Here is a 26,978-nt window from a genome sequence, read left to right on the forward strand (position 1 = left end):
GAGTTAGAGCGGGTGAGCTTGGTCAGAGTTAGAGCGGGTGAGCTTGGTCAGAGTTAGAGCGGGTGAGCTTGGTCAGAGTTAGAGCGGGTGAGCTTGGTCAGAGTTAGAGCGGGTGAGCTTGGTCAGAGTTAGAGCGGGTGAGCTTGGTCAGAGTTAGAGCGGGTGAGCTTGGTCTAGGGTAGAGAGGGTGAGCTTGGTCTAGGGTAGAGCGGGTGAGCTTGGTCAGAGTTAGAGCAGGTGAGCTTGGTCTAGGGTAGAGAGGGTGAGCTTGGTCAGAGTTAGAGCAGGTGAGCTTGGTCTAGGGTAGAGAGGGTGAGCTTGGTCAAGGGTAGAGAGGTGAGCTTGGTCAGAGAGCAGGTGAGCTTGGTCTAGGGTAGAGAGGTGAGCTTGGTCAGAGTTAGAGCAGGTGAGCTTGGTCTAGGGTAGAGAGGGTGAGCTTGGTCAGAGTTAGAGCAGGTGAGCTTGGTCTAGGGTAGAGAGGGTGAGCTCGGTCAAGGGTAGAGAGGTGAGCTTGGTCAGAGTTAGAGCAGGTGAGCTTGGTCTAGGGTAGAGAGGTGAGCTTGGTCAGAGTTAGAGCAGGTGAGCTTGGTCTAGGGTAGAGAGGGTGAGCTTGGTCAGAGTTAGAGCAGGTGAGCTTGGTCTAGGGTAGAGAGGGTGAGCTTGGTCAAGGGTAGAGAGGTGAGCTTGGTCAGAGTTAGAGCAGGTGAGCTTGGTCTAGGGTAGAGCAGGTGAATTAGGTCAAGGGCAGAGTGAGTGAGCTTAGTCAGAGTTAGAGCAGGTCAGGAGAGCGGGTGAGCTTCCCATCAGCTGTGTGGACTGAAGAGGGCCGTTGCCAACTTCGGCGTGGCAGGACTGACAAATGTCATGGGATAGCACTGTTCCCTCCTGGCCCTCAGGCTACTGCTGAGGGAGTCCCGCCACAGCGAGGCTTTGTACTTGTGGACATTCTCTCGCTCATGTCGCTGGCACTGAGGATTTTCTCTGTGGCCGTCCCTGTGCTGGGCACAGTGTTTACAATTCTTCCTGTGTGGGGTTTTTTTTTTTTTTTTTTTTTTTTTCTGTTTTCATTAAGACCCAGATCTTGCTGGAGGGGTAGAGGCCTTTGTTCAATCTGTATAAACACGCATGACCCGATCCCTGTTTGCTGATAGTGTGCAAAGAATCATTTGTCAGCATGACCTGGAATGTCGAGGGCCACTGCTCCAGGCAAAGGGGGGACCACAGGAGGAGGAGGTCCTGTGACGGGGTCATAGTAGGAGTCATCGGCCCGGGTGCGTGGTGGAGCGGTGCTCACGATGGAGAGGGCTCTGCCAGCTTCTATTTCCCAGCTGCTCCGCCGTCAGCTTGGTGCCCCTGGTGATGGTCAGGGCCAGCAGAGCCCTCCCGAGAGATGCTTTCAAAGAAGTCGCCTGCAGGTGGCCGTCATGCAGAAATGAAAGGTTGTGTTTGTGGGCAAATAGCTGTCTCTCACATGTGCACTTGTGCCTTGTATAGTGAACAGTTTCGAAAGTGAGCCATCTTTAAATGGTGCGTTGGGCTTTGGGGACACATCACCCCTTCTCTGTACACCAGCTTTCATCATATGCATCTAATCGGGGTTATGGATCTAAAGTCTATACTAGACAATTGATTAACTTCTTTCTAATCTGTAGGAACTACGTACAACCGGTCTATGGTCCATTTTATTTATATTTTTGGTTGGTGTCTGGATGGCCAGTATGGGGATCAGAAACCCATGACCTTGGTGTTCTAAGGCTGCGCTCTAGCCACCTGAGGTGACTGGCCAGCCCTTGTGGTCCGCTTTATCTGTGAACACGTGTACATGCATGCACATGCACATGCACATGGAACTTATCTCGTGTGTTCCTCACTAGGACGCCCTGCAGTTGATGCGTTTTCTGTAACTGAAGCTGTGTGTGGGGCCTGGAAGCGGGTCTAGAGAATGGTTAGCAGCTTCATGTGTCCTCTGTTGGAAGACACCATTCGGGGTGATGTATCTGAACATAATTTTGGTACATTGGTAAGCACTGCAGGTCGGATGCACGCAGGTGTACACGCTGCAGGCCAGGTGCATGCAGGTGTATGTGCTGCAGTTCAGGTGTATGTGCTACAGGTCAGGTGTACGCAGGTGTACGTGCTGCAGGTCAGGTGCATGCAGGTGTATGCGCTGCAGGTCAGGTGTATGTGCTGCAGGTCAGGTGCATGCAGGTGTACGCACTGCAGGCCAGGTGCACGCAGGTGTATGTGCTGCAGGTCAGGTGCACGCAGGTGTATGCAGTACAGGTCAGGTGTACATGCTGCAGGTCAGGTGTATGCGCTGCAGGTCAGGTTCATGCAGGTGTACACACTGCAGGTCAGGTGCACACAGGTGTACATGCTGCGGGTCAGGTGTACACTTCACGCTCCTGGCAGCTGCCCTGTGAGGTAGGAATGAGCTATCCTGGGTGGCTGCCCCAATGAGGGGGCCAGGGGTTTAAGGAGGTAGCCAGGTCACACACCGAGGGCTCCTCCCCTCTGGGAACACCTGGATCCAGCTAAGCATCAAGTTCGTGACTGATCACTTGGTTGTCAGCAAAGAAGTTGAAGAGAGAGTCACTGAAGCATTTAGTGGCTACGTGATCGAATTCTGCAGGTGTGGTGTGGACCCCAGGCGTGTCCTGCACCTCAGCCACACGGGGAAGGAAAAAAGATGTGAGAGAAATGGTGATCAGTTCAGCTGAAGATCAGGACCAGCTGTAGCTGGTGCCGAGAACAGTAGGGTTGGCCATGTCGGCATTACCTTTTATAGAATGTGATTTTCAGTGTCTCAGTGAGAGGAATGTTCTTGTGATGATGCAGGACATTCTGGTTATATTTTTATAACTTTGATTTAGCCTGGAGACAAAGGAGTCCTTTCTTTAAAAGCCTTAATTAAAAATACTAATTGATGCTCATCTGAGTCACAAAACTGCTGACAGTTTGTATCAAAAAACACCAGCTTATGCACAATGCCATCCTCATCCCCAAAACGAGGGCTGGAGTCTCTGAGTGCACACAGGGCCACCCTTCTCTTCCTGTGGAGGTGAAGGTGCGATCGGTGTCACACATGGGGTGCCCGGTGGGCCTCCATATCTGTGTCATGCAGTGGGCAAGGGAAGAGAGACCAGGTGTGGCCCAGGACCCTCCCACGTCTGGCCAGGACCTGCCGTCACCTGTGCACAAGGTGTTCTCGCTGCCTGAAATGCCCTGCAACTCCCCAGGGGGGCTGATGACTTTTCACCAGTCTCCCCTTGAAGCCCGGCTCAGACAGCCCTTCCAGGGAGCCTCCCAGATCCTGCCTGCCCTGCTGTCTGGATTCCGGGTCCCTCGTGTGGGCACAGCTCCTCCAGGCCTTAGTCCTCACTGGTTGCCTGTCCATCTTGCTGCACAGACACCCCCTGTGGGTCTTACACCTTCTGTTTCTAGGGCCAGCGTGACGCTCAGTGTCCATGGATAAGTGCCTTCCCTGACTGCCCTGGTACAGTCCCTGTTCTAGACAGAGCCTCTGCTCTTCTCTGCTGAGGAGGGGTCTGCTCCCTTGCTTGGGGGTGCAAGGCATAGAAAGGGATCCCTTGGGGGGAACTGAGCATCACCCAGCCATCGTAATGCCACCCTGGGTCTGTGTGCAGCTGCAGCGGCGTCCTGGGTCAGCGGTAGTGAGAGGTTCCCTGGTGCTGTGAGAAGCGGGTGGGCGGTGGCGAGGGGGACTTGGTGCGGGGGCCTGGGGTGGGGAGGGAAGGGAGATGATGGTGCGAGTTCTTGCCTGGCCATGTGCCGTCAGCACGCAGAGCCCCCTGCGCAGCCGCTGAGACGCAGCGGACACCTCCTCTTCCCCCTCCAGATCCCCCCTGCCATGGGCCCCGATTCCACGCTGCCTGTGTGGTGTTTGCACACGGGTGCTCCTTTCCCCTCCGAGCTGTCGGGCTGTGCTTTTCTCTGGAGGGAGGGTGTGTGTTTGGAGAGGGTGGGAGGCGCCGGGAAGACAGTCACGCGGCTTCAAATGTGTGTGGGGACTGCGCCCTAGAGGGCCACCTTCCCGTGTGCAGACCAGGGAGGGATGTGTTGCACCTGCGCAGGTGCACCCGGGGGGCACGTGCACCCAGGGGGATGAAGGTCACGCTAACTGGAAGTCACCTAGAGCAGATGACCTTGGGCTTCGTCCTGCCACTTCCAAAGCCCCATTTCCTCACCTGCAGGTGGGGTGATGCTCACGGGAATAGGGTGAGGACTCCGTGGGTCACTGTCTGGAAAAGCCGTCCCTGACCGAGTCAGATGGGAAGGGTGGGATGCTGCCACGTCCTCACAATGTTGATAGGGACTGAATCGCCCGAATCGCGTTTCCTCCTCCCTGCACAGTGGTTGACCTGCACCGGTACTTTGCAAATACCAGGAATCACAGCAGCTGGAAGAGGCCGTGGAGGATGCCTGTAAAACAAAACTAAACAGATAGGAGGGACGTGAAGCGGTTAGGGATAGGGGTAGGGTTCAACGCGACTTTAGGAAGAGAAAGTCCCGTTCCGCTTAGCGGCGTGGTGGAGCAATGAACATGCTGGTTTTCCTGCTCTCTGAGGCCACCCTGAAGCATTCGTGGCTTCCCATGGAGGCTGCAGGCTTTGCTGAAATGGGGTGATTTTCATCAGGGCGGCACAGGGCTCCTGGTCTCACTGTCCTGCCAGGGCCTCCTCCAAGACCAGTTTGGTGCCCAAAACATGGCTGTTGCAAGTGGGTGTGGTGGCCACCGCGCTCCAGGCCTCCCCCTTGGCCCGACTCCATCCTTGAATTTCTGCTGAAAACATCTCAGTAAAGTTACCCAGCTCGAGGCCCCTCCTGGTGCATGACGTGGGCACCTCATTCCCTTTTACTGGGCACAAGAACCTTTCCCAGTAGGTGCTCCTGTGCCCGTTTTCCAAAGGAGAAAACTAGAGCTACGAGAGATGAATGAATTAACCTAAGACTTCAGCTGGCTAGAAGCAAGCCGAGGGGTTCCGCTCCCCAAGTGTGTCCGTCTGACTATAGAGCCAGGGCTGTCTTGGGGGCATTATCTTAGTTTTGCTGTAAAAAACTCGTTTTTCGGAGACTGTCTAAATCAGTAGTGAAGGAAGGTCGGAAGGAATGATGCTTAAAATTCCGAAGAATGCACCCAGCTTTTGTTAGAAATTGTCACACAGACCCAATAGAGGCCCAACTTGTCTCTTACGGATTTCTACATGCAGTGAGCCCGCCTGAAGTTACTGCGTGGAATTAAGCTGCAGCTCTTTGTTTAAAAAACTACATATGTACGTATGTATGTACATGGGATTGAGAGCCATAGCTCTTTATTAAAAACGCAAACGTATGTACATTTATGTATATATGTACATATGTGTATATTGGAATTGAAAGCCGTAGCTCTTTTTAAGAAGTCCCATATACACACACACACACATATATATGTATATGTGTGTACATGTATGTACATGTATGTGTGAGGGTACTTCAAAAAGTTCATGGAAAAATAAAGCCATGTTTTTTTAGTGTCTGGCCAGTACAGGGATCGAACCCTGGACCTTGTGTTGCTGGCACCAGCTCTGACTGGCCAGCACGGGTCATGGAAAAGTAAAATTGAGAAGTAACGAGAATCTTCTTATAGACTTTTTGAAATGCCCTCGCGTGTACCTACAGGCACGTGCATACATGTATATGTGTGTGCGCATATATATTCAAAAGGCTGCATTAGTCCAATTTTGAGGTTTTTATCACATCGGTGAGATTGTCTGAATAAGCCCCTTCAGATGTATTCACTAATAAATAGGGAATGCTCAAGAAAAATTGCTCTTTCCTGGATGGAATTTTTCACGGCCTGCGTGGTGACAGCATGTTATTTACAAAGTCGCCTTAACTCACAGGATGGTGGAAGCCAGGACACCATCGCCACAGCCCTGTGTTGACAGTGTGTGTCCTTGTGTCTCCTCCCCACCTCCCATGTCCCTTTCTCTTGGGGTCGGTATTTGAGGGGTGTGCCAGGCCTCTGAGAACGCACCTGCTGTCTGCCCCGGAGACGGCGGTTGAGGGTTGGTGGCAGGCAGAGGACGGGAGCCCTCGGGCTGGGCTCTCCCAGGGGCACTGGGGGCCTCCTGCAGGTGGGGGTCAGGGTGCAGTTGGGGGTTGTGGTAACAAGTGAAGCCTGTGTTTGGGTTTTAGGTCCCACGCGAAAGATGCCCCCCAGCGCCAGCGCCATGGACTTTTTCCAGCTGCTTGTGCCAGACAACGTCCTCAAGGGCATGGTGGCACAGACCAACATGTACGCCCGGAAGTTCCAGGAGCGGTTCGGGAGTGACGGGGCCTGGGCGGAGGTGACGCTGGCCGAGATGAAGGCCTTCCTGGGCTACGTGATCTCCACCGGCGCCTCCCGCTGTGAGTCTGTGCTCGGCGTCTGGAGCAGCGGCTTCTACGGCAACCGCAGCCTGGCATGCGCCATGAGCCAGGCGCGCTTCGAGAAGATTCTCAAGTACTTCCACGTGGTGGCCTTCCGCTCCAGCCAGGCCTCGCACGGCCTCTACAAGGTGCAGCCCTTCCTCGACTCCCTGCAGCGCGGCTTCGACGCCGCCTTCCGGCCCTCCCAGACGCAGGTGAGGCCTCGCCTGTCCTCTGAGGTCACCTCTGCTCGTCCCCCTCCCTTTGCCCCGCGTAACCCTAATCAGGCCGACAGCCATAATCATAGCAACAGCTGCAACCCACAGACGAGTCAGAATTCGGTTTCGCTCCCCAGGGCAATTTCCTCCTCTTTTCTCCCGTCCCCCTGTCCCTTAGTTACATGTCCTTTCCAAATGACAGGTTGCTCAGGCTAATGTCTTTTTTCTTGCCACATTGTCTGAGTCCAAACTCACCTGTTGGTGGTGACAAGGGGCTCGAGGCCTTCTGCACCTGGGATGGGGACGGTGCTTCATGGGCTGGGGCTGCTTCTGTGCTGGGCCCCGGGCAGGGCTGCAGCCTTTGGACAAAGGTGTGGTGGAGCCCAAGCCCCACTGTGTGGCTGCCTGACACCCTCCCCGGCCTCCTTACCCATCCCCTGGGAGGTGGCCCTGCTGCTCCCAGCCTAGGTCCCTCCCTGCCCTCTGCTGGCATCTACCTGGGCCTGTCACACCTGAATGCCCGAGACAGGATTTCAGAATCTTCCCCAGAACTGCTCTACCGGCCTAGCAGACTGTGGAGGTGGCTGCTTTCTAGAGATTTCTCTCATCCAAACCAGGAAGTTCTTGGCCCACTGAGCCAATCCCCTTTGACCTGTTCCCTGTGGACAGGGCAGTTTGTTTACTTCATTTATTGCACACGCATCAGCCTGTCTAGTCGTCTTGGGCTCTCTCTCCGAGGGCCTTCTGGATAAGGTCTTGCTCGTGTCCTCTGGGTTCTCTCTCCACCTCCCTGTGTTGGGGCTTCCCCCGCTCATCTGCAAACCACAGGGTCTTGTGGGGAGGTGTCGCCCTGCCTTGGGTCTGTGGAAGCCATTGAACTCTCTGAACGGTTCTCCCCACTGTTGTGGGAACATGCCCGCCCAATAGGGTTTCCAGGTGTTTGCGACGCGCTCTCTGGCCCCTGGGATGCTTCTCTGTCTGCCCTCTGCTCTGCAGATGTATCTGGTCTGCAGGCCCAGGGTGAGGCCCGTGTTCCCACATTGATTCCTGTGTCCCCAATCCCCCCACCCCCACGGTTTACAGGGCAGCCAATGCCACGGTGTCTCATCGACCCACGTGTCCCTCATCTTCCTAGCAAGAGGTGGGGTCTTCAAGGGATTCATGCCCTGCTCTGTAACAGGCCCTGCAGTGCATACGCCCATGTTCTGACCGTGCTTGGGGTCAGATGCCTAAAGAGCTGCCGTGAAGGCTGTGGGCTCCCTGTGCCTGAGCGCCTCGAGACTCAGCCAGCTCTTTGGGGGGCTGGTGTTTGGCAGCCTGTAGGTTGGCTGGCTCAGAAACCTCCTGCTCCAGGAACAGGTGAGCCTGGCCTATGGTTGCGCACAAGTCTACCCCGTGTCCCCCACGTGCTGCCTGGCCTGCCTTTGCCTGTGGGAGCTATGATCTCAGATGTCTGTGACCCAGACCCAGGGGGTCGCTGTGGCTCCCGGGCACACTATAGCCCCCACTGGGGATTCTGAGCCCCTGGGCTTCCCTCGCAGCACACGTGCCCTGAGGGTGTCCCTGAACCAGGCTGGGCCAGCAGCGCGGGTGGGATGAGGACCAGGGAGCCAGAGACGACCTTTTCTTCTGCTGTCGTGTCTTCTCACTGCTTCCCGCTGACGAGGCTCGGTCTGGGGAAGGGCTCTCAGGTCATGTTTGTTTTTTTTTCCCTTTCCTTTTTCCTTTTTTTTTTTTTTGACTTTGTATTTAATTTTTATTTCACCTTAGTATCTGCAGAGTCGCATTTTCTCTGCTGCCGTTGTCTACCCCGTGCCCATCTGTGTTGGTCGGGATCCCAGCAGGAAACAAAAGGCCTGCTCTGGAGGGGCAGGTGAAGAGACTTTAATGCTGGGATGTTGCCAGGGTGTGACCAGGGTTAAGGGAAATCAGGAGGGTGGTGGAGCCCCGGGCCAGCAGCACAGGGACGCCCACGTCACCCCAGTCCAAACGGAGGGAGGGGCTGCCCAGGAGCCTGGAAGGCCCCGGAGCAATGGCAGGAGGGTAGGAAGTGGATGTGGGGACAAACGGGAATTATGCAAATAAAGAAATGGATGTTTTGCCTCCCCTGCCATGCACACCACCCGGCACACCCCAAAACGAGCTGGCCGCACGCAGGGGGGACGCGGAGGCAGGCTGTGTGCGGGGGGGATGCCAGGCGGCCTGCAGTGGGAGGAGGGGGCGTGCACAGCCTCCGGGGCTCTAGGGAGCCCACCGCCCTGCGCCGTGTTTAGGAAACGACACACTTGTAATTAATCTGATGATGATGTAAAAGGGAGAAAAATCTTCAGCTCAGAACTGCGCACTGGCCTGTGCTTTGGTGAGGCGTGTGGTCAGCGGGAAGTGGCTGCTGAGGGTCTGTTCGATGCCCCTGGGGTGGAGCTGCGTTTTCACTGCGAAGAAAGTCAGGGAGGAAGAGTGGGCGCGTCCCCCGTAGGGGTGGCTGGCAGGAAGCGCGGTCGCAGAGGGGCCTTCAGTCCTTCCCCTCCCGTCCACTCTGGTCCCCACTGCGTGGGGGGTTGTCCGTTTCTCTGGAGAGGTTCCGAAAGGCTTTGAATGTTTCACACGCTGCAAAGGGCCAGCGAGAAGCCAGGCACGAGGCCCCGGGGCCTGCAGCCAGCTGGTTTCCCGGCCCTCCCCTCCTGAGCATGGGGAGACCAGGCTCAATGCCCCGCTACTGCCCCGAACCTGTCGAATCAGAATCCACATTTTATTTTATTTTATTTTATTTTTTTTTATTTTTTTATTTTTTTATATTTTTTTTTATTTTTTATTTTTTTATTTTTATTTTTTTTTTTTTAATTTTATTTTGTCGATATACATTGTAGCTGATTAATGCTCCCCATCACCAAAACCTCCCTCCCTTCTCCCTCCCCCCCTCCCCCCCAACCATGTCCTTTCTGTTTGTTTGTTGTATCAACTTCAAATAATTGTGGTTGTTATATCTTCTTCCCCCCCCCCCCCCGGTTTGTGTGTGTATGTGTGTATGTGTGTGTGTGAATTTATATATTAATTTTTAGCTCCCACCAATAAGTGAGAACATGTGGTATTTCTCTTTCTGTGCCTGACTTGTTTCACTTAATATAATTCTCTCGAGGTCCATCCATGTTGTTGCAAATGGCAGTATTTCATTCGTTTTTATAGCTGAGTAGTATTCCATTGTGTAGATGTACCACATTTTCCGTATCCACTCATCTGATGATGGGCATTTGGGCTGGTTCCAACTCTTGGCTATTGTAAAGAGTGCTGCGATGAACATTGGGGAACAGGTATACCTTCGACTTGATGATTTCCATTCCTCTGGGTATATTCCCAACAGTGGGATGGCTGGGTCGTATGGTAGATCTATTTGCAATTGTTTAAGGAACCTCCATACCATTTTCCATAGAGGCTGCACCATTTTGCAGTCCCACCAACAATGTATGAGAGTTCCTTTTTCTCCGCAGCCTCGCCAGCATTTATCGTTCATAGTCTTTTGGATTTTAGCCATCCTAACTGGGGTTAGATGGTATCTCAATGTGGTTTTGATTTGCATTTCCCGGATGCTGAGTGATGTTGAGCATTTTTTCATATGTCTGTTGGCCATTTGGATATCTTCCTTAGAGAAATGCCTACTTAGCTCTTTTGCCCATTTTTTAATTGGGTTGCTTGTTTTCTTCTTGTAAAGTTGTTTGAGTTCCTTATATATTCTGGATATTAATCCTTTGTCAGATGTATATTTTGCAAATATTTTCTCCCACTCTGTTGGTTGTCTTTTAACTCTTTTAATTGTTTCTTTTGCTGTGCAGAAGCTTTTTAGTTTGATATAATCCCATTTGTTTATTTTTCCTTTGGTTGCCCGTGCTTTTGGGGTCGTATTCATGAAGTCTGTGCCCAGTCCTATTTCCTGATGTGTTTCCCCTATGTTTTCTTTAAGAAGTTTTATTGTCTCAGGGTGTATATTTAAATCCTTAATCCATTTTGAGTTGATTTTAGTATATGGTGAGAGGTATGGATCTAGTTTCATTCTCCTGCATAACGATATCCAGTTATCCCAGCACCACTTGCTGAAGAGGCAGTCCCTTTCCCAGTGAATAGGCTTGGTGCCTTTGTCAAAGATCAGATGGCAGTAAGTGTGAGGGTTGATTTCTGGATTCTCTATTCTATTCCATTGGTCAGTGTGTCTGTTTTTATGCCAGTACCATACTGTTTTGGTTATTATAGCTTTGTAGTATAGCTTAAAGTCAGGTAGTGTTATGCCTCCAGCTTTATTTTTTTTGCTGAGCATTGCTTTGGCTATTCGTGGTCTTTTATTGTTCCATATAAATGTCTGAATAGTTTTTTCCATTTCTGAGAAAAATGTCTTTGGAATTTTGATGGGGATTGCATTGAATTTGTATATCACTTTGGGTAGTATGGACATTTTCACTATGTTGATTCTTCCAATCCAAGAGCATGGGATATCTTTCCATCTTCTTGTATCCTCTCTAATTTCTCTCAGCAGTGGTTTGTAGTTCTCATTATAGAGATTTTTCACCTCCTTGGTTAACTCAATTCCTAAGTATTTTATTTTTTTGGTGGCTATTGTAAATGGGCAGGCTTTCTTGATTTCTCCTTCTGCATGTTCACTATTGGAGAAAAGAAATGCTACTGATTTTTGTGTGTTGATTTTGTATCCTGCTACTGTGCTGAAATCATTTATCAATTCCAACAGTTTTTTTGTAGAGGTTTTAGGCTGTTCGATATATAGGATCATGTCATCTGCAAACAGGGACAGTTTGACTTCATCTTTTCCAATCTGGATGCCCTTTATTTCCTTCTCTTCTCTGATTGCTCTGGCTAGTACTTCCAACACTATGTTGAATAGGAGTGGTGAGAGTGGGCATCCTTGTCTAGTGCCTGTTCTTAAAGGAAAAGCTTTCAGCTTTTCCCCATTCAGGATGATATTGGCAGTGGGTTTGGCATATATGGCTTTAATTATGTTGAGATACTTTCCCTCTATACCTAACTTATAGAGGGTCTTTGTCATGAATGAGTGCTGAACTTTATCAAATGCTTTTTCAGCATCTATAGAGATGATCATATGGTCCTTGTGTTTGAGTTTATTAATATGGTGTATCACATTTATTGATTTGCGTATGTTGAACCAACCTTGCATCCCTGGGATGAATCCCACTTGATCGTGATGAATAATTTTTCGTATGTGTTGCTGTATTCTGTTTGCTAGTATTTTAGTGAGGATTTTTGCATCTATATTCATCAAGGATATCGGCCTGTAGTTTTCTTTTTTGGTTATATCTTTACCTGGTTTTGGTATCAGGATGATGTTTGCTTCATAGAATGAGTTTGGGAGATTTGCGTCCGTTTCAATCTTTTGGAATAGTTTGTAAAGAATCGGTGTCAATTCCTCTTTGAATGTTTGGTAAAATTCTGCTGTGAATCCATCTGGTCCTGGGCTTTTCTTTGTTGGGAGCCTTCTGATAACAGCTTCAATCTCCTTTATTGTTATTGGTCTGTTCAAATTTTCTACGTCTTCACGGTTCAGTTTTGGGAGCTTGTGTGTGTCCAGAAATTTATCCATTTCCTCCAGATTTTCAAATTTGTTGGCGTATAGTTGTTTATAGTAGTCTCGAATGATTCCTTGTATTTCAGATGAATCAGTTGTAATATCGCCTTTTTCATTTCTAATTTTTGTTATTTGAGTCTTCTCTCTTCTTTTTTTTGTTAGCCATGCTAATGGTTTGTCAATTTTATTTATCTTTTCAAAAAACCAACTTTTTGATTCGTTGATCTTTTGAATTGTTTTTTGGTTTTCAATTTCATTCAGTTCTGCTCTGATCTTAATGATTTCTTTCCGTCTGCTAACTTTAGGATTGGATTGTTCTTGTTTTTCTAGTTCTTTAAGGTGAAGTGTTAGGTTGTTCACTTGCCATCTTTCCATTCTTCTGAAGTGAGCATTTAATGCAATAAATTTTCCCCTCAATACTGCTTTTGCAGTATCCCACAGGTTTTGGTATGATGTATCATTGTTTTCATTAGTTTCAATAAACTTTTTGATTTCCTGCTTGATTTCTTCTTGGACCCATATGTCATTAAGTAGAATGCTGTTTAATTTCCATGTGTTTGTATAGTTTCCAGAGTTTTGTTTGTTATTAATTTCTAGTTTTAATCCATTGTGGTCTGAGAAGATACATGGGATAATTCCAATTTTTTTGAATTTATTGAGACTTGATTTGTGACCTAATATGTGATCTATCTTGGAGAATGATCCATGTGCTGATGAGAAGAATGAATATTCTGAGGTTGTTGGGTGGAATGTTCTGTAGATATCTGCCAATTCCAATTGGTCTAGAGTCTTGTTTAGATCTTGTGTTTCTCTACTGATTCTTTGCCTAGATGATCTGTCTAATATTGACAGTGGAGTGTTCAGGTCCCCTGCTATTATGGTATTAGTGTCTATTTCCTTCTTTAGGTCTAATAGAGTTTGTTTTATAAATCTGGCTGCTCCAACACTGGGTGCGTACATATTTATGATTGTTATGTCTTCTTGGTGGATCAGTCCTTTTATCATTAAGTAGTGTCCCTCATTGTCTCTTTTTATGGTTTTTAGTTTAAAGTCTATTTTGTCAGATATAAGAATAGCCACTCCAGCTCGTTTTTCTTTTCTGTTTGCATGGTAAATCTTTTTCCATCCTTTTACTCTTAGTCTGTGTGAATCTTTATGGGTGAGGTGGGTCTCTTGTAGGCAGCATATAGTTGGGTCCTGCTTTTTGATCCAATCAGCCAGTCTGTGTCTTTTAATTGGGGAATTTAAGCCTTTAACATTAAGAGTTGTTATTGAAAGGTGTTGATTTATTCTTAGCATTTTATTGGTTGTTTGGTTGTCTTAGGTGTCTTTTGTTCCTTGCTTTCTGATTTACTGTTTGGTTTCTGTGTTTGTTGGTTCCTTAGGTTGTAGATAGTGTTTTTGTTAGCTTGTTTTCTCTTCATGAATGCCATTTTTATTGTACTAGCGGGTTTAGATTTTTCTTAGGTTTTTATGGCAGTGGTAGTTATTTTTCAGGAACCAAACCCAGTACTCCCTTGAGGATTTCTTGTAAGGGTGGTCTTGTGGTAGTGAACTCCCGCAGTTTTTGTTTGTCTGAGAAATATACTATTTGCCCCTCATTTCGGAAGGATAGCCTTGCAGGGTAGAGTATTCTTGGCTGGCAATCTTTGTCTTTTAGTATTTTGAAAATATCATCCCATTCCTTTCTAGCTTTTAGGGTTTGTGATGAAAAGTCTGATGTTAACCTGATTGGGGCTCCCTTATAGGTGATTTGACGCTTCTCTCTTGCAGCTTTTAAGATTCTCTCTTTGTCTCTGAGTTTTGCCAATTTGACTATGACATGTCTTGGAGAAGGCCTTTTTGGGTTGAATACGTTTGGAGATCGTTGAGCTTCCTGGATCTGAAGATCTGTGATTTTTCCTATACCTGGGAAGTTTTCTGCCACTATTTTGTTGAATATGTTTTCAATGGAATCTCCATTTTCCTCCCCTTCTGGAATACCCATGACTCGGATATTTGAGCGCTTGAGGTTGTCTGATATCTCTCTCAGATTTTCTTCCATGTCCTTGATTCTTTTTTCTTTCTTTTTGTCTGCTTGTGTTATTTCAAACAGCCCATCTTCAAGTTCAGAGGTTCTCTCTTCAACTTCGACAAGCCTGCTGGTTAAACTCTCCGTTGTGTTTTTTATTTCGCTGAATAACTTCTTCAGTTCAGCAAGTTCTGCTACATTTTTTTTCAGGACATTGATTTCCTTGTATATTTCCTCTTTCAGATCCTGTATACTTTTCCTCATTTCATCATGATGTCTAGCTGAGTTTTCTTGTATCTCATTCAGTTTCCTTAGAATTATCACTCGAAATTCCTTATCAGTTATTTCAAGGGCTTCTTGTTCTATAGGATCTAGAGTATGAGATTTATTAACTTTTGGTGGTGTACTTTCTTGATTTTTTGTATTTCTGGTGTCTTTTTTTTGGTGTTTATTCATTGTGGCAGGGGGTTTCACAGTCCACCGGTTTAAGACTAATGACTAACTAGGATGTTGCTGTGGTTGCCAATTTGGTATGGCTCCCGCCGTGACTGCTCAGTTGGCCTCTAGTGTCTTGTGTGTGTGGTTGCCTCGGGTCTTGGGCTTCTCCGGGGATCCACCTTTCTGGTCAGCTTGGACTCTGCTGGGCTGGTGGATCACGTACCACAGGGTGTGTGATCTCTGTTGAGCTTTCACTTTCTGTACAGGACTTCTCCCCGTTCAGTGTGCTCTGGCCCAGGCTGTTAGATCGTGCAGTGGCGACCCCACCGGGTGTGTGGTTTCTGTCGAGTCTCCGCCTCCCTGGCCGCACGTCTCCCCCCTCTGTGCACACTGTGCTGGGTTGGGGCGTGTCTTCTGCACCCCTCGTCTATCAGCTGGGCCTTCAAGACCCTGCTCAGCACCGCCTCGCCCAGGAAGTCTACCAGGTTTCTGCTAGGCACAGACGACCAGTCTCTCTGGGTGCCTTTGTAGCACTGTGTAGATCTTTCACGGGTCTTGTTCACCTTTGTATCCCCCCGGTATAAACCGAGTCTAGTGCCCGCCTGCAGCCTGCTCTCCGGCAGGTTCAAGCAGACCTGGGAACTCTCCTACCACACTATTCCCAACCAGAAATTCGTTAGGCTTTTTTCCAAACTGGTGGTCGCAGAGATGGTATCTGCCTCCCAGTAACAGGAAGTTTACCGGGGCCGGAGTCCAGGGTGTGGTGGAGTGACAGTCGGCCCGCCCGTACTTCCTAGCCCTCCCAACACTGGTCGGGACGCCCCACACCCCCAGCCCTGCCAGAGAACCGTGGAGGGAGTGGGAGAGGAGGTCGGCCCGCAGGGTCCGGAAAGCCCCGCGCCAGGCCAAGCAAATGGGCTTAGTGATGGCCGAGCAGGGCGGAGCTGCCCGCACCTGGGAAAATGGAGGCAGCACCGGGGCAGTGAGTGGCCTGGTGGTGCAGGCGGGGAGCCTCGTGGGCATCCACCCCCCGAACAGAGCTTTGCCAGGGATCACTCACAGTGCTGTGCCAGGTCGGGCGCTTGCTGTCTCTGGTTTGTTGCCTTCCGTGTTCTCGGCGCTGCCGCCTGGGGCTGTTCAGTCGCGGCGCCGCTCGGGCGCTCCCAGGAGTCTTCTTTAATGCCGGCCTGAAACCTCGAATCCTGGATAGGGCAGCTGGCCGCCTTCAGTGCGGCCCCAGCCTCCGGGATCCTGGCTGCATCCACAGCAGCCCTGGCGCCGTGTTCCCTGTTTCAAGACTCACTTTTGCAGCTAAGAATCAGTTCTTTTCCTGCTCCACACTTCAAAGCTGTTGCCTGTAAATGAGGCAGCCTCTCCTGCCGGGGGCAAAGTGGCGTTGAGCCCCCACGACCGGCCAGCAGCAGCAGTCCTCCCTTAAGAGATGGCCAGAGAAAGGTCCACAAGTTTCCCGGCTGCCTGAGGCCCAGCGGCCACCTTTTCCACCTCAGCTACTCCGCGCCAGCCGCCGCAGCCGCCGCCATCTTGAAAAACCTAGTTTACTGCACCCAGAATCCACATTTTAGCAACATCCCTAGGTGCTCGGTTGGTTCAAATATTTTCTGTAAATGGCCAGATAGTTAGTATCATAGACTTTGTGTGGCCCGCACGGTCTCTGTTGCATCTTGTCAATTCTGCCCTTGTAGCCCCAAATCACCCATAGGTAATATGTAAATGAATGGGTGTGGCAGGGTTCCCATAAAACTTTATTTACAAAAGCAGGAGGTGGGCCAGACTAGGCTTTAGTTTCCCAACCTTGACCTAGAGCATCCTGTAGCTCCTGGAGTCTGCTCTTGCCTACACCCTTCATTTAACCACAGACGTACATCCTAATTCCTAATTAAACTTGGAATAGGGTTGGGCAAGTGTAGCGGAGTTCTAAAATTCACCCCGAAGTCTCCCAAAAAAGCTTTAGCTTGAAGAAACAAAACTGTGACTGCCCCCTGGAGTCTATTTTTTATGCTGTTTCTTTTTGCTTTATTGTCTTGTCATGAAAAGAGTCATGTAACCATGTTATCGAGAAGCCGAATTGGACAAAATGCATTTAGAAACTGCCATGGGAATCCTGTTGGAAGGGACAGGACAGCCTGCAGGAGAGAGGCAGAGCTGTCTGTTGCAACAGGCAGCCGGGGACCTAGGTCATCAGACAAACCATTTTCACAAAGAGGGTGTTCAGCCTGGATAAGGTGGTCATGGGCCAACGTGACAGCTGTCTTGAAAATCTAAAGAAATAGTGTTTTTTGTTTGCTTCTCACAGGGCAAAAGTCAGATCGGTAGGTTTAAGTTAAACGTGTGTAAATGTTGAATCAACAAGGAAAGACCTTCCTAGCGGTTGGAGCTGTCGGTCAGTGGAAAGGGCCTCCTTGAAAAACAGTGGGTGCCCGCCACCAGACATGTCCAGCCTGAGGCCGTGGGACCCTGACGGCCAGAGAGCCCTCTACCAAGTGGGAGTTGGGACTGGGGATGTTAGAATGGTAATAAATCCCGTGGATGGAGCAGCTGCTGTAGGTCAGGGCCTGTGCCGACTGCTTCGCACACAACCTCTTACTTACCAAACTCTAGCGTAGGTACCAACGTTACCCTTTTCTAGATAAGGAGGCTCAGGATCAGAGAGGTGGAGTGACTCACCCGAGGTCACACGGCTGGCCCAAGGCCGAGATGGGATGTTAGCTCAGATCTGATGCACCACAAGCTCCTGCTGCCTTCCGTGAGAGCCTCTGCTTTGTCCCTCCTGGTAGGTGCTACACGAACCCCTGATTGACGAGGACCCCGTGTTCATCGCCACATGCACGGAGCGGGAGCTGCGGAAGAGGAAAAAGCGGAAATTCAGCCTCTGGGTCAGGCAGTGCTCGTCCACGGGTTTCATCATCCAGGTGAGCCCTGGGCCGGCCGGGGGCCTTGCTGGCTTTCTCCCTGCTCAGCGCTCAGCCTCCCCCCGACGCTGCAGCCGAGGCTGGGCGGGCTGCCCCTCCTCATCGGGGCAGTGGGGTGCCCGGCCCCACACCCTGGACGTTCCTCCTGCCCACTCCAGCCCCTCTGGGAAAATGGCTCACGGAGACTCAGGCCCTCGCCATGTCGACCAGAGGCGTCACCCAAACAGTGGGTCCCAAACGCCCATCTCCCTGACTGTTCCTCAAGACTGTGGTCCTGGTCCGCCCCCATCAGGTCTCAGCCCTGCCTTCCAGTCCCCTGACGCCTTTTTGCAGGCCACTGATGTCCAGCAGTGGAGTCAGCCTCCACCAGGAGCACGTGCCCAAGGCATGGGCCTTGGAACTTGTGTGGCAGACCTGGGCACGTGTTTTAGGACAGCAGCAGATGTGGGGCCACCGGGAGCAGCAGGGTGCACAGAAGAAGGCAGGGCTGGCGAGAACCAGGGGTGACATGGAGGGGCGTCTCCTGTCTGGGCTGGTTTCCCGCCTGTTGCTCAGTGACATCTTCTCCTTCCTGTCGGGCAGCCAGCCCTGTGGTGACAGCCAACCCCTGGGCCCAAGGTGGGGTCTTTGCCCTTCCTCCTTCCCCTGAGCTAGAGAAGGATCACAGGAAGACATCCACCCCAGGGCTGCAGCGAGGAAAGTGTGCGGGCCCCAGGTACACACCTTCCCTTGGAAGCACCATCCACCCCCTGCGGGTTGGGGGCACTTGCAGCTTGGGCTGGGGCAGGGTCACAGCTGGACCCTGGGGCTCTGCTGTGCACAGGCTGTGGGCACTTGCCAGAGCCGGCCTGTCCCAGGGTGGGATTTGCTCACTCCTGAATGTGCAGCCTGGGCCCCTGTCCCCTCATACCCTCCAGTGGCCTGTGACACCTTAGGGTGTCCTGTGCAATGACACCCCCATAGGGTACAGGGGCATCAGGTTCATGTTTTATAACCTCTTGAGGGACATTCATTCATTCTTTCAATAATTATTGAGAACCTGTTACCTGCTGGCCTTGAATGGGCACTGGGTCCTGCATCCTGAAGACCCGCCTGTGTGGCTTTTGCATGAGCGTTGACCAGTGGGCACGAGACACAGCCCCGCACCACATGACTCTTTGAGCCATGCGCCACTGTCCTTTTTTATCCCTGGGAAACCCAGTGCCCAGAGGTGATTCACCCCAAACCCCGCACCCCACAGCCACTCACCAGGCCTCCCTCAGGGGAAGAGGGAAACACCATGACCCGTGGGTCCAGGCATCGAATGCTCTGATGCCTACGCAGAAAGTCTCTGAGGCTCCCTCTGCAGCGCCCGTGGCAAGAGTTCGGATGATCGTGTGATGTCATGTCCACGGTGGGAAACCCTCCAGGCTGGGGGCCTGCTGCTCTCCTTGGGGGTCTGCAGCTTGGCATACACTGAAACAATCTCTGCAGGGCTTTAGGCTTCCTGACTGCAGGTTTTCATAGTGGCAGTAAAGACGAGGACAGGCAGACAGGGAACCGTTGACAAGGAGGCTCTGAAGGTCCTGAGACCACTTGCTCCTTGGTCCCAGCAGTCCCTGCGCTGCAGGAGGCCCCGGCTAATGCTGCTTCTTGGGCCTGCCCAGTGCCACTTCCAGGTCAGGGACTTGTGCACTTGAGGGCATACTGGTTCCGTGTCACAGGCCTGCTGAGAACCGACCCCACCACCTCTCGCTTCGCCCTGTTTGCAGGGGGTATGGTGTGGGGGGGCAAGCCGGGGGTCCCTGCCCTGCAGCCTGCTCTGTGAGTTGTGCAGGAGGAAAGGCGAGATCATACAGGACGTGAGCCTTCCAGTGTCAGGGAAAGTCACATCATTGAGAGGCTGGAATTCCTCAGTCCAGGGTATGGAGGCTGCTCTTCTCGGAAGCCCTGTGCCCTTTCCGTGGGGTCGAGAGGAGACGGTCTCTGCAGAGTCTGTCGCTTGGGCTCTACAGTGTCAAAAAGATGGGGAGTCCAAGGGGAAACATTGCCAACAGGTCAGTTCGTGTTCTGTCGGCCTTTGGGGATTAAACAGAGCCCTAGGATTCTTTTGGGGAGAAGAAAAGGGTCCATTAATTCGCAAGAAATGCTGGTGTCATCTAAAAGAACTGATTGCTCCTGTTTGGATATGTCCAGCTAAGCCACCTGCCCCCGCAGTGTAGAGCACAGGAGGTGCCCGGGGCAGGGCTCAGAGGATGGCAGGAGGCATCGTCCTGACCCTGGAGGAGGGCGGGTCAGACGTCTCCCAAGGGTGGTGGCCGTCCCGTGGAGGCAGCAGACTGATTCCAAATCACCAGCCACCATCTGCCGCTCTGTGGAGGACGGGCCTCGGGTTCTCTGCTTGAACTGGCAGCTCCGGAGGTGGCTGGGTTGCAGAATTCATGATGGGAGCTCTCAAGCAGAGGACCCCTGCCGCCCGCCCCCTGTGTGCATTGCCTGTGTGTCCAAGCACAGCCCGATGGCCGTTGGTGGGGGGCGCTCTGGGTGCAGTCCCTGCACTCCGTGCTGCTGGCCCGGCCGTCCCCCCTGCAGAGCAGTCGTGGGTGTGTGTGGCTGCCATGGGCATGGAGGAGGACAGGACACGTGTTTGCAGAGCTCGCCTCTGCTGGGGCCACATTTAGCACCATGGGCATCACTGGGTTCTCTCCACAGCAGCCTCGGGGTCGGCTGTGTTCTGCGCCTGTTTCTTGGTGAGGCACAGAGTCACATCAGTAAAGCAGGAGACCTGGGGTGAAGCCCAGCCATTCTGACCCCAAAGCCCACCCTCTTAACCACAAGGCTCTGTTGTCTCCCCAAGGAGAGGACTTTTCTCAATTTAGACAAAAAAAACCCAAGTATCTATTTCTTATCCCACTTGATCATTAGTAAGGTGGCACCAGCTGTCACGAACTTCTCTTATTTTGGGACTTAACTTCTTACGTTCAAAGAATTTAAGGAAGTTGCACTAAAGTTTTTATTTGTCTTATTTGGCTTTTCATCTTTTTGATGTACTAAGTGAGGGGAATCTGTTCACTCCTGACCTCTCGCTGGCTGGATCAACTCTAAGGGCAGGGGTCAGGGTTAGTTAATTGGCTAGAGAGGATTTTGCTTCTGGAGTCGGAAGCTGGGCGGGACGTCTGTCCACGTGTTTCCTTGCGCAGGGCAGAGACGCTGGCCTCAGGTCCTGTGCAGGGTGGACGTGGTTGTGCTCCGGCTGGAGCTGGCTGGGGTACTAGACGTCACTGTAGACACCTCCACTTGTCCTTGAGCAGGTAGATGAGAACGACCTTCCTTCTGGGTCTTCTTTTTTTTTTTTTTTTTTTTTTTGTCTTTTTCGTGACCAGCACTCAGCCAGTGAGCGCACTGGCCATTCCTATATGGGATCCGAACCCGCGGCGGGAGTGTCGCCGCGCTCCCAGTGCAGCATTCTACCAGGTGCGCCACGGGCTTGGCCCTCCTTCTGGGTCTTCTGAATGGGGTTCATCTGCCCAGGCCTCCTCACATAGGGACTCAAAGATGACAATAAAGTATTTATTAAGTGCCCAGAGAAGTGCACCAGGCCCTGAGTATATCAGTCTGCACCCTGGCCCCGTCTCCAAGGAGCATAGAATCTGTGACTGTGCTGTGTGAGCAGGTACAGAGAGCCACCACGTGCCACCTGTCCTTCCTCCAACAGTCATTTTGAAAGAGCTCCTCAGCCTGGAGCTTCGGGACGACAGCAGGTGCTGGCGGGGTTAGTAGTGCTGAGAGTGGCTGGCGTGGGGAGGGGCCGAGGCAGCGGGAGAGGAAATGGGTGACCGAGACGAAAGTGGCCCAGAAACTCTACCGGGAGCCACAGCTGGGAGCAAGAACGGGCAGGCAGCACCGTCCTGCAGGACTTTGTGTGATGGTAGAAACGTCTTTTGTCTGTGCTTTGAGCTATGCAGCCATGAACACATGTGACTGCCGAGGACTCAAAGTGTGACCGGTGTGGCTGAGGACCTGACATTTTCATTTAAACGTGAATGTGTCTAGAGGCGGCCGCACCAGACGTGAGTTACAGAGGTTATTAGCTATGGAAAAAGTCACTTCTGTATTCGCGACCTCTGCTGAAAGACAGTGACCTTGTGAGGTACGCACAGGATTGCTTACAGACAAGGCGGCCGAGGCTCAGAGCGGTTAAGCAATTTGCCCCGTGTCACACAGCCAGGAGAGGACAGAGCCCACGCCTCTGAGCCCAGCACTTAGCCCTCAATGTCTCTGGTGCCTCTCGTGGTGAGTGAGCATCATTTAAACTTCCCGGTTCTCACGAGTGGCTGACCCACACAGATGTCCCAGGTGACAGCCATACGCCCCTCCATCACCTCATCCTGCATCCTCACAATGAGTGCACACCATGCACTCTGGTGCTGTTTCCCCATGGCTGAGCTACTGTCTTGCTCCCCGGCTTGAGCCAGCAGTCACAGTTTCAAGCAGAGGATCACCGGTCCCTAATAGGTGACTTCCATGTCCCCACATTTGCTCTGCACCAGCAGTGGAGAGACCTGGCTGTCCTCTGTTCTGAAAGGGCAGTGGGGCCAGTGGTCAGGACGGGGTAGCTGAATGAGGGCTTCTCTGGCTCCTCGTTTCAGAGTCAGGACGCCTGATCACAGTGACAGCCTCAGGAAAGTGTCAGCTGGTGGCCTCGATGGCCTTTGAGTCTATCAGTTACTGTAACTGTCCCCAGTGCTCTTTTAAGTTTCTTGGCATTTCAGAGGTGGGGCCAGGTAAATGTCACGTGTAGTATGTGTCCCCTGACAGATGACTCCTATAATCCGTAATTCCTGAGATTGATTCTGTTGCGATGTCAGGATGAAATATGCAACGTTGGTAACAGCATCCTGGGACAGAGCATATAGCGCCACCTGTCAGTCAACTTCCTTCCCTGCTTTCTTAAGTCTGTACATTTAAAAACAAATCAGGAAACAAGAAAACATTTGTAGGAAAAGTGAAAAGCTGGACAGCTGAAAGGAGCATTTTCCCACTCTAAAGACACCTGCTGAACCAGCTTGCAGCTCAGGTGGTGACAGTGTCCACAGCAAGCTCCGTTTTGCCCAGTGGTGGAAGGCTGCTGTGTCTGCGTGTTGGTGGGACTGTTTCGTTATGACGGTCCCCTCTCTGGATGTGCGTGGGGAGAGATGTGACTTTTTAGAAAGCCGGCCAGCAAGCAGCTGCACGTCTAAGTGAACGGCGTTCCCTTCAGCGTGGCTTTGGGAGCATTTATAGAAAGCCCCACACCGCGTGTGAATACCTGCGTGGGTTTCCCCTGAGGCTGCCGTTTCTCAGCTTCCTGACGGGATCCTTTATGACAGCCTCTCAGAGCTGGATGTAATCCTCGTATCTTCCACAGTCGTAGCGACGGCGCGTGGTTGGGGTAAGACCCCACTGGAGGCCACTCGTCCGACTGTTGGAGACAAGCTGCCGTCTTAGGCCAGCGGAAGTTAAGTCAAAGTCAACGGAGGCTGGGGACCGTGAGACCAGGTGGCACGTGTTGGGCTGGGTTTTCCTTTGGTTAGATTTTGACAGCCCTGCTAACAGTTCTTTCTAAATCCTGCCCCTCAGCTGGGACTTTCAAGGTTACCAATTTTAGATTTAACGTACTGAAATGTAGATCTTATTTTATATGAAAAAATAACTGTAAAAAATAGCTCAAAAAAAAGCTCATTATGTTATAGTAATGCGTGCCACCGATTGGGGACTCTCTTTGGGCTCTCCCTGGTGCCACTTTTTGGCCGCAGCCTTCTCCGAGATTTCCTAATAGGACAGGAAGGCCCTTGCTCTGTGCCTCCCCTCTTGGACGCTGCCACTGTGTCACCCTCTGGTGAGTTCTAACTCAGTCCTGTCCCCACCTCTGCCTGCCTGGGGCTGCTGTGAAGAATGAAACAGTCATCGGGAATGTGCTCTGTAGATCAGAGAGCCTTGATCAAATAGGAAGGGCACAGCTGCGTGTGTCCGAGTGGGGTTAGGCACCTTTGTTTTTATTTAGAGTAAACCGAGGCACCCTCCTGTCACCTCCATGACCAGGTCCCTCACCTGTGGCTGCTCGTCCTTCCCCTCCTGACCTTTCCAGACAGAGGCATCCGGGCATGTGCCCAGCTGCCCGGCTGCGGGGTGGCCTTGGGGGTGGCCCAGGCCTCTGGGCTGAGGGACTTGCTTTTCCGAAAGCTCCCAGCTGGGTGGCAGGGGCCCGTGCTTCCTGACACTGCTGTGGGCGTGCTGACCTCTGTGCGTTTCTGTTAAAGATTTACGTGCACCTGAAGGAAGGCGGGGGCCCCGATGGCCTGGACACCCTGAAGAATAAGCCGCAGCTGCACGGCGCGGTGGCCCGGAGCCTGTGCCGGAACGCGGCCGGCAAGAACTACATCATCTTCACGGGGCCCAGCATCACCAGCTTGAGCCTCTTTGAGGAGTTTGAGAAGCAAGGTCTGTCGCGGGGCCACCGGCAGAAGCAGGGCCCACCTCCCCTGGGGAAGAGGTGGAGGGGCGGGTGGAGGGGCACGAGTGGAGCCGCCAGCACAGACCCCAGGACGCCAGGCAAGGAGGGGACAGGTGCGTCTCAGCCACCTGCATGCCCAGCCCTGCTGGGCTGCAGGGACTTCTGGTGAACGAGTCACAGGTGCATGGTCTGGGGGACGTGTGGGCCCAGGCACTGCCCACTGTGCAGGGCATTTCTTTGTGTGTCCTTCGCTGTAGGGCCGTGGCCATCAGAGGTGTTCCATGGGCACAGTTCCTAGGAAGGCCCTGGGACGTCCCTTCACTCACCACCCTCTAGAGCATGGGCCACTCCCAGCTGGCAGATGAGTTGTACAAAGACAGGGAACGTGCAGGGGCCTCAGACAGGCCCCTGGGTGCTGAGATGCCCAGTTCCCTCACTGCAGGGCCTGGGCCAACCTCCCATGGCTCTGGTGGAAATAGGGGCCATGGAAGGCAAAGGTCTGGGCTGGGCCCAGGAGCCCGTGGCCAGCTGCATTTGTCCTGGCTCTGCCCCATGTTGGGGACGTAGATCCAGTCCATTCAGAAGTGCAGAGAATGTCCGTTCACCTGCAGCAGCCGCTAGGACCACAGGCCTTTGCTCAGTGGCAGATCAGGCTTCTGGCCTTAAAACCAGACCCCCTTAAGAAAGAGGAGCAGACCGTGAGCATTGGGGGACCCCAGCAACTGCGGCGAGGATGCTGCTGGGCTTTCCTGGCTGGGCTGCCCCGGGGCCCCGCAGGGCTTGGCAGCTACATGTTGAAAGAACCAAGTGTGGAGAGGTCAGACTGTGAGGAGGGGCTGGGAGGCACAGCCGAGAAAACTGTCCCTGAAGCAAGACAGCCAGCACTTTGGAAGAGCGGTGGGTTCTTGTGTTCGGGCGCATGCTGCCGTGGGCATGGCCATGCAGCTCCAGGTGACGTGCATGTGGGTGACGGGCCCTCCCTGCCTCACGCAGGCAGCCAGCAAGAGCCAGGTGGGCGCTGTGTCAGGTGGGGCTGGTGCTGCGCCGCACAGGCGGAGGCTCCCAGGGAGGGCGGGTGGGCACACAGAGGGCTGTCCTGCTGTTGGGGCTGCTCTGAGAGTCTAGAGCAGGGGACACTCTTGGCTGAGGGACTGGGGACAGGGGAGACAATCTTCCAGCTGGGAGAAAATAACTAGATGTGGAATTTGGATGCTTTTCAGGAGGTTTAGATAATGGATAAAAAAGATCGCGTCTAATTTTAGAAGCAGCTGTAGTTACTAAGCTCCTCTGTGTATGGCCCCCACCCCCAGGACTGATTGCACTGGTCTGGGCTGGTGTCCCCCCAATACACACACACACACACAAATGTACTTGTTAAAGTCCCCTGGGGACCCTGACGGGCAGCGCACGTTGTCATAGCTGAGAGTCTGATGGTCCCTCCTGGGGCGCAAATGGACTGCTTTGTCCAGTGAGGGCCAGAGAGGACACTCACATGACAATCCCCGTGTTCACGGAGGGACAGACGCGTGCTGACGTGGTGTTGCCCGGAGGCCCTTCTGCCCCTCTGAGGAAGACGCAGCCGCTGTCTGGGAAGGTGTGGGTGCTGAGCCCAGGTGGGCGGTTCAAAGCTCCCTTATCCTTGGTCCTCGGACCCTCCCGCCCTGTTTCTAGAAACAGACTTTCCTCTTCCATTCTGGAGACAGAGGCGTTTGGGGGTTCGTCACTGCCAGGAGGGCAGCCGTAGCCGCACGGGCCCCCCCTTGCAGCAGCGAGCCCGAGCGGCCTGTGCCCACAAGGAGGGGTGTGGAGTGTGGCGCAGGTGCAGGGGGAGGAAAGCCTGGTGTGAGTGTGGCTCGCCCTCAGAGCTGAGAGGGGAGGACGCGACGAGGCTGTCCCTAGGGCCCACATGTCCCCCAGCACTGAGCTGAGGACGTGGCTGCCCGACAGCCTGGCAGGATGGGGGGGCCTAGGAAGTGGGGGGACCGGATGGGCTGTGAGTCCAGGTGGGACTAGTGTGGCCTCGGCAGGTGGGCATGCATGCGGGTCTCCTGCCCCCACCCCGTGTGCGTCTGCCCCTCTGAGAGCTCCCCGTGGTGATGGGGGCTCTGTCCCACGCAGCTGCCTGGGGCGCGGGTGCCCGGCCGAGGCTTGGGAAGACGTAAGTGGCCAGGTTCACCCGCCATTGCCCACCTCCAGCCCCCATGCCCCTTCTCTGATGTGGTGGGATGACCACTGAGTGCAGAAGTTTCTGGAAGTGTCTGGGACCATGGGTGTGTGCTGAGCGCTGTGCTGGGCACCTGGTGAGAGCTCCAGCGGCGGGCCGCCACCACTGTTGATCCATTGCTTGTCTCACGCCCTCAAGCTCAGCCTTAGGACAGGTTCTTACCAAAGCACGGGGGAGACCAGACCTCAGGGGGATGGGCGGCCCCGCGACGCCAGCAGGCTCTGGCTATGCGGTGCGTGACGCGTGCCTCTCCCTGCAGGGATCTACTGCTGCGGCCTGCTCAGCGCCAGGAAGAGCGACTGCACCGGCCTCCCGCCCTCCATGCTGGCCAACCCAGCCACGGCCCCCGCCCGCGGCCAGTCCCAGATCAAGGTGAAAGGGACCATGTCTCTGATCTGCTGGTACAACAAAGGATACTTCCGCTTCTTGACCAACGCCTACTCCCCGGTGCAGCAAGGTGGGTGCAGACCCCGGGCTGGGGCCGTGGGCCTGAGCAGCACACGTGCCGGCTGGATCGATGCCGGGGTGTTGGGCCGGGCTGCTGTGGGGTGGGCCGGGCCTGGGGCCACGTCGGTACCATGAGGGACGAGCCCCCCGAGCCACGAGCAGCGGTGTCCACCAGTGATAATCAGCTGCGTCTGAGGCCTTTACACAATTACTTTGTCACCTGGGATTCTGTAAAACTCCGCT

At 52.8% G+C, this 26,978-nt stretch overlaps 1 protein-coding gene across 1 annotated transcript in view; it reads left to right on the forward strand.

Moving 5' to 3' along the window:
* PGBD5 (piggyBac transposable element derived 5) overlaps nucleotides 1–26,978 on the forward strand; it is an 80,972-nt gene that overhangs the window by 44,087 nt on the left and 9,907 nt on the right. The window contains exons 2-5 of the mRNA XM_063082700.1: nucleotides 6,199–6,626; nucleotides 17,458–17,592; nucleotides 23,871–24,051; nucleotides 26,548–26,745. Of these exons, the coding sequence (XP_062938770.1) occupies nucleotides 6,199–6,626; nucleotides 17,458–17,592; nucleotides 23,871–24,051; nucleotides 26,548–26,745 (942 nt within the window). The remainder of the gene's footprint in view (nucleotides 1–6,198; nucleotides 6,627–17,457; nucleotides 17,593–23,870; nucleotides 24,052–26,547; nucleotides 26,746–26,978) is intronic.

This window comes from Cynocephalus volans, chromosome 18 (assembly GCF_027409185.1).
Source record: "Cynocephalus volans isolate mCynVol1 chromosome 18, mCynVol1.pri, whole genome shotgun sequence".
NCBI classification, from domain to species: Eukaryota; Metazoa; Chordata; class Mammalia; order Dermoptera; family Cynocephalidae; genus Cynocephalus; species Cynocephalus volans.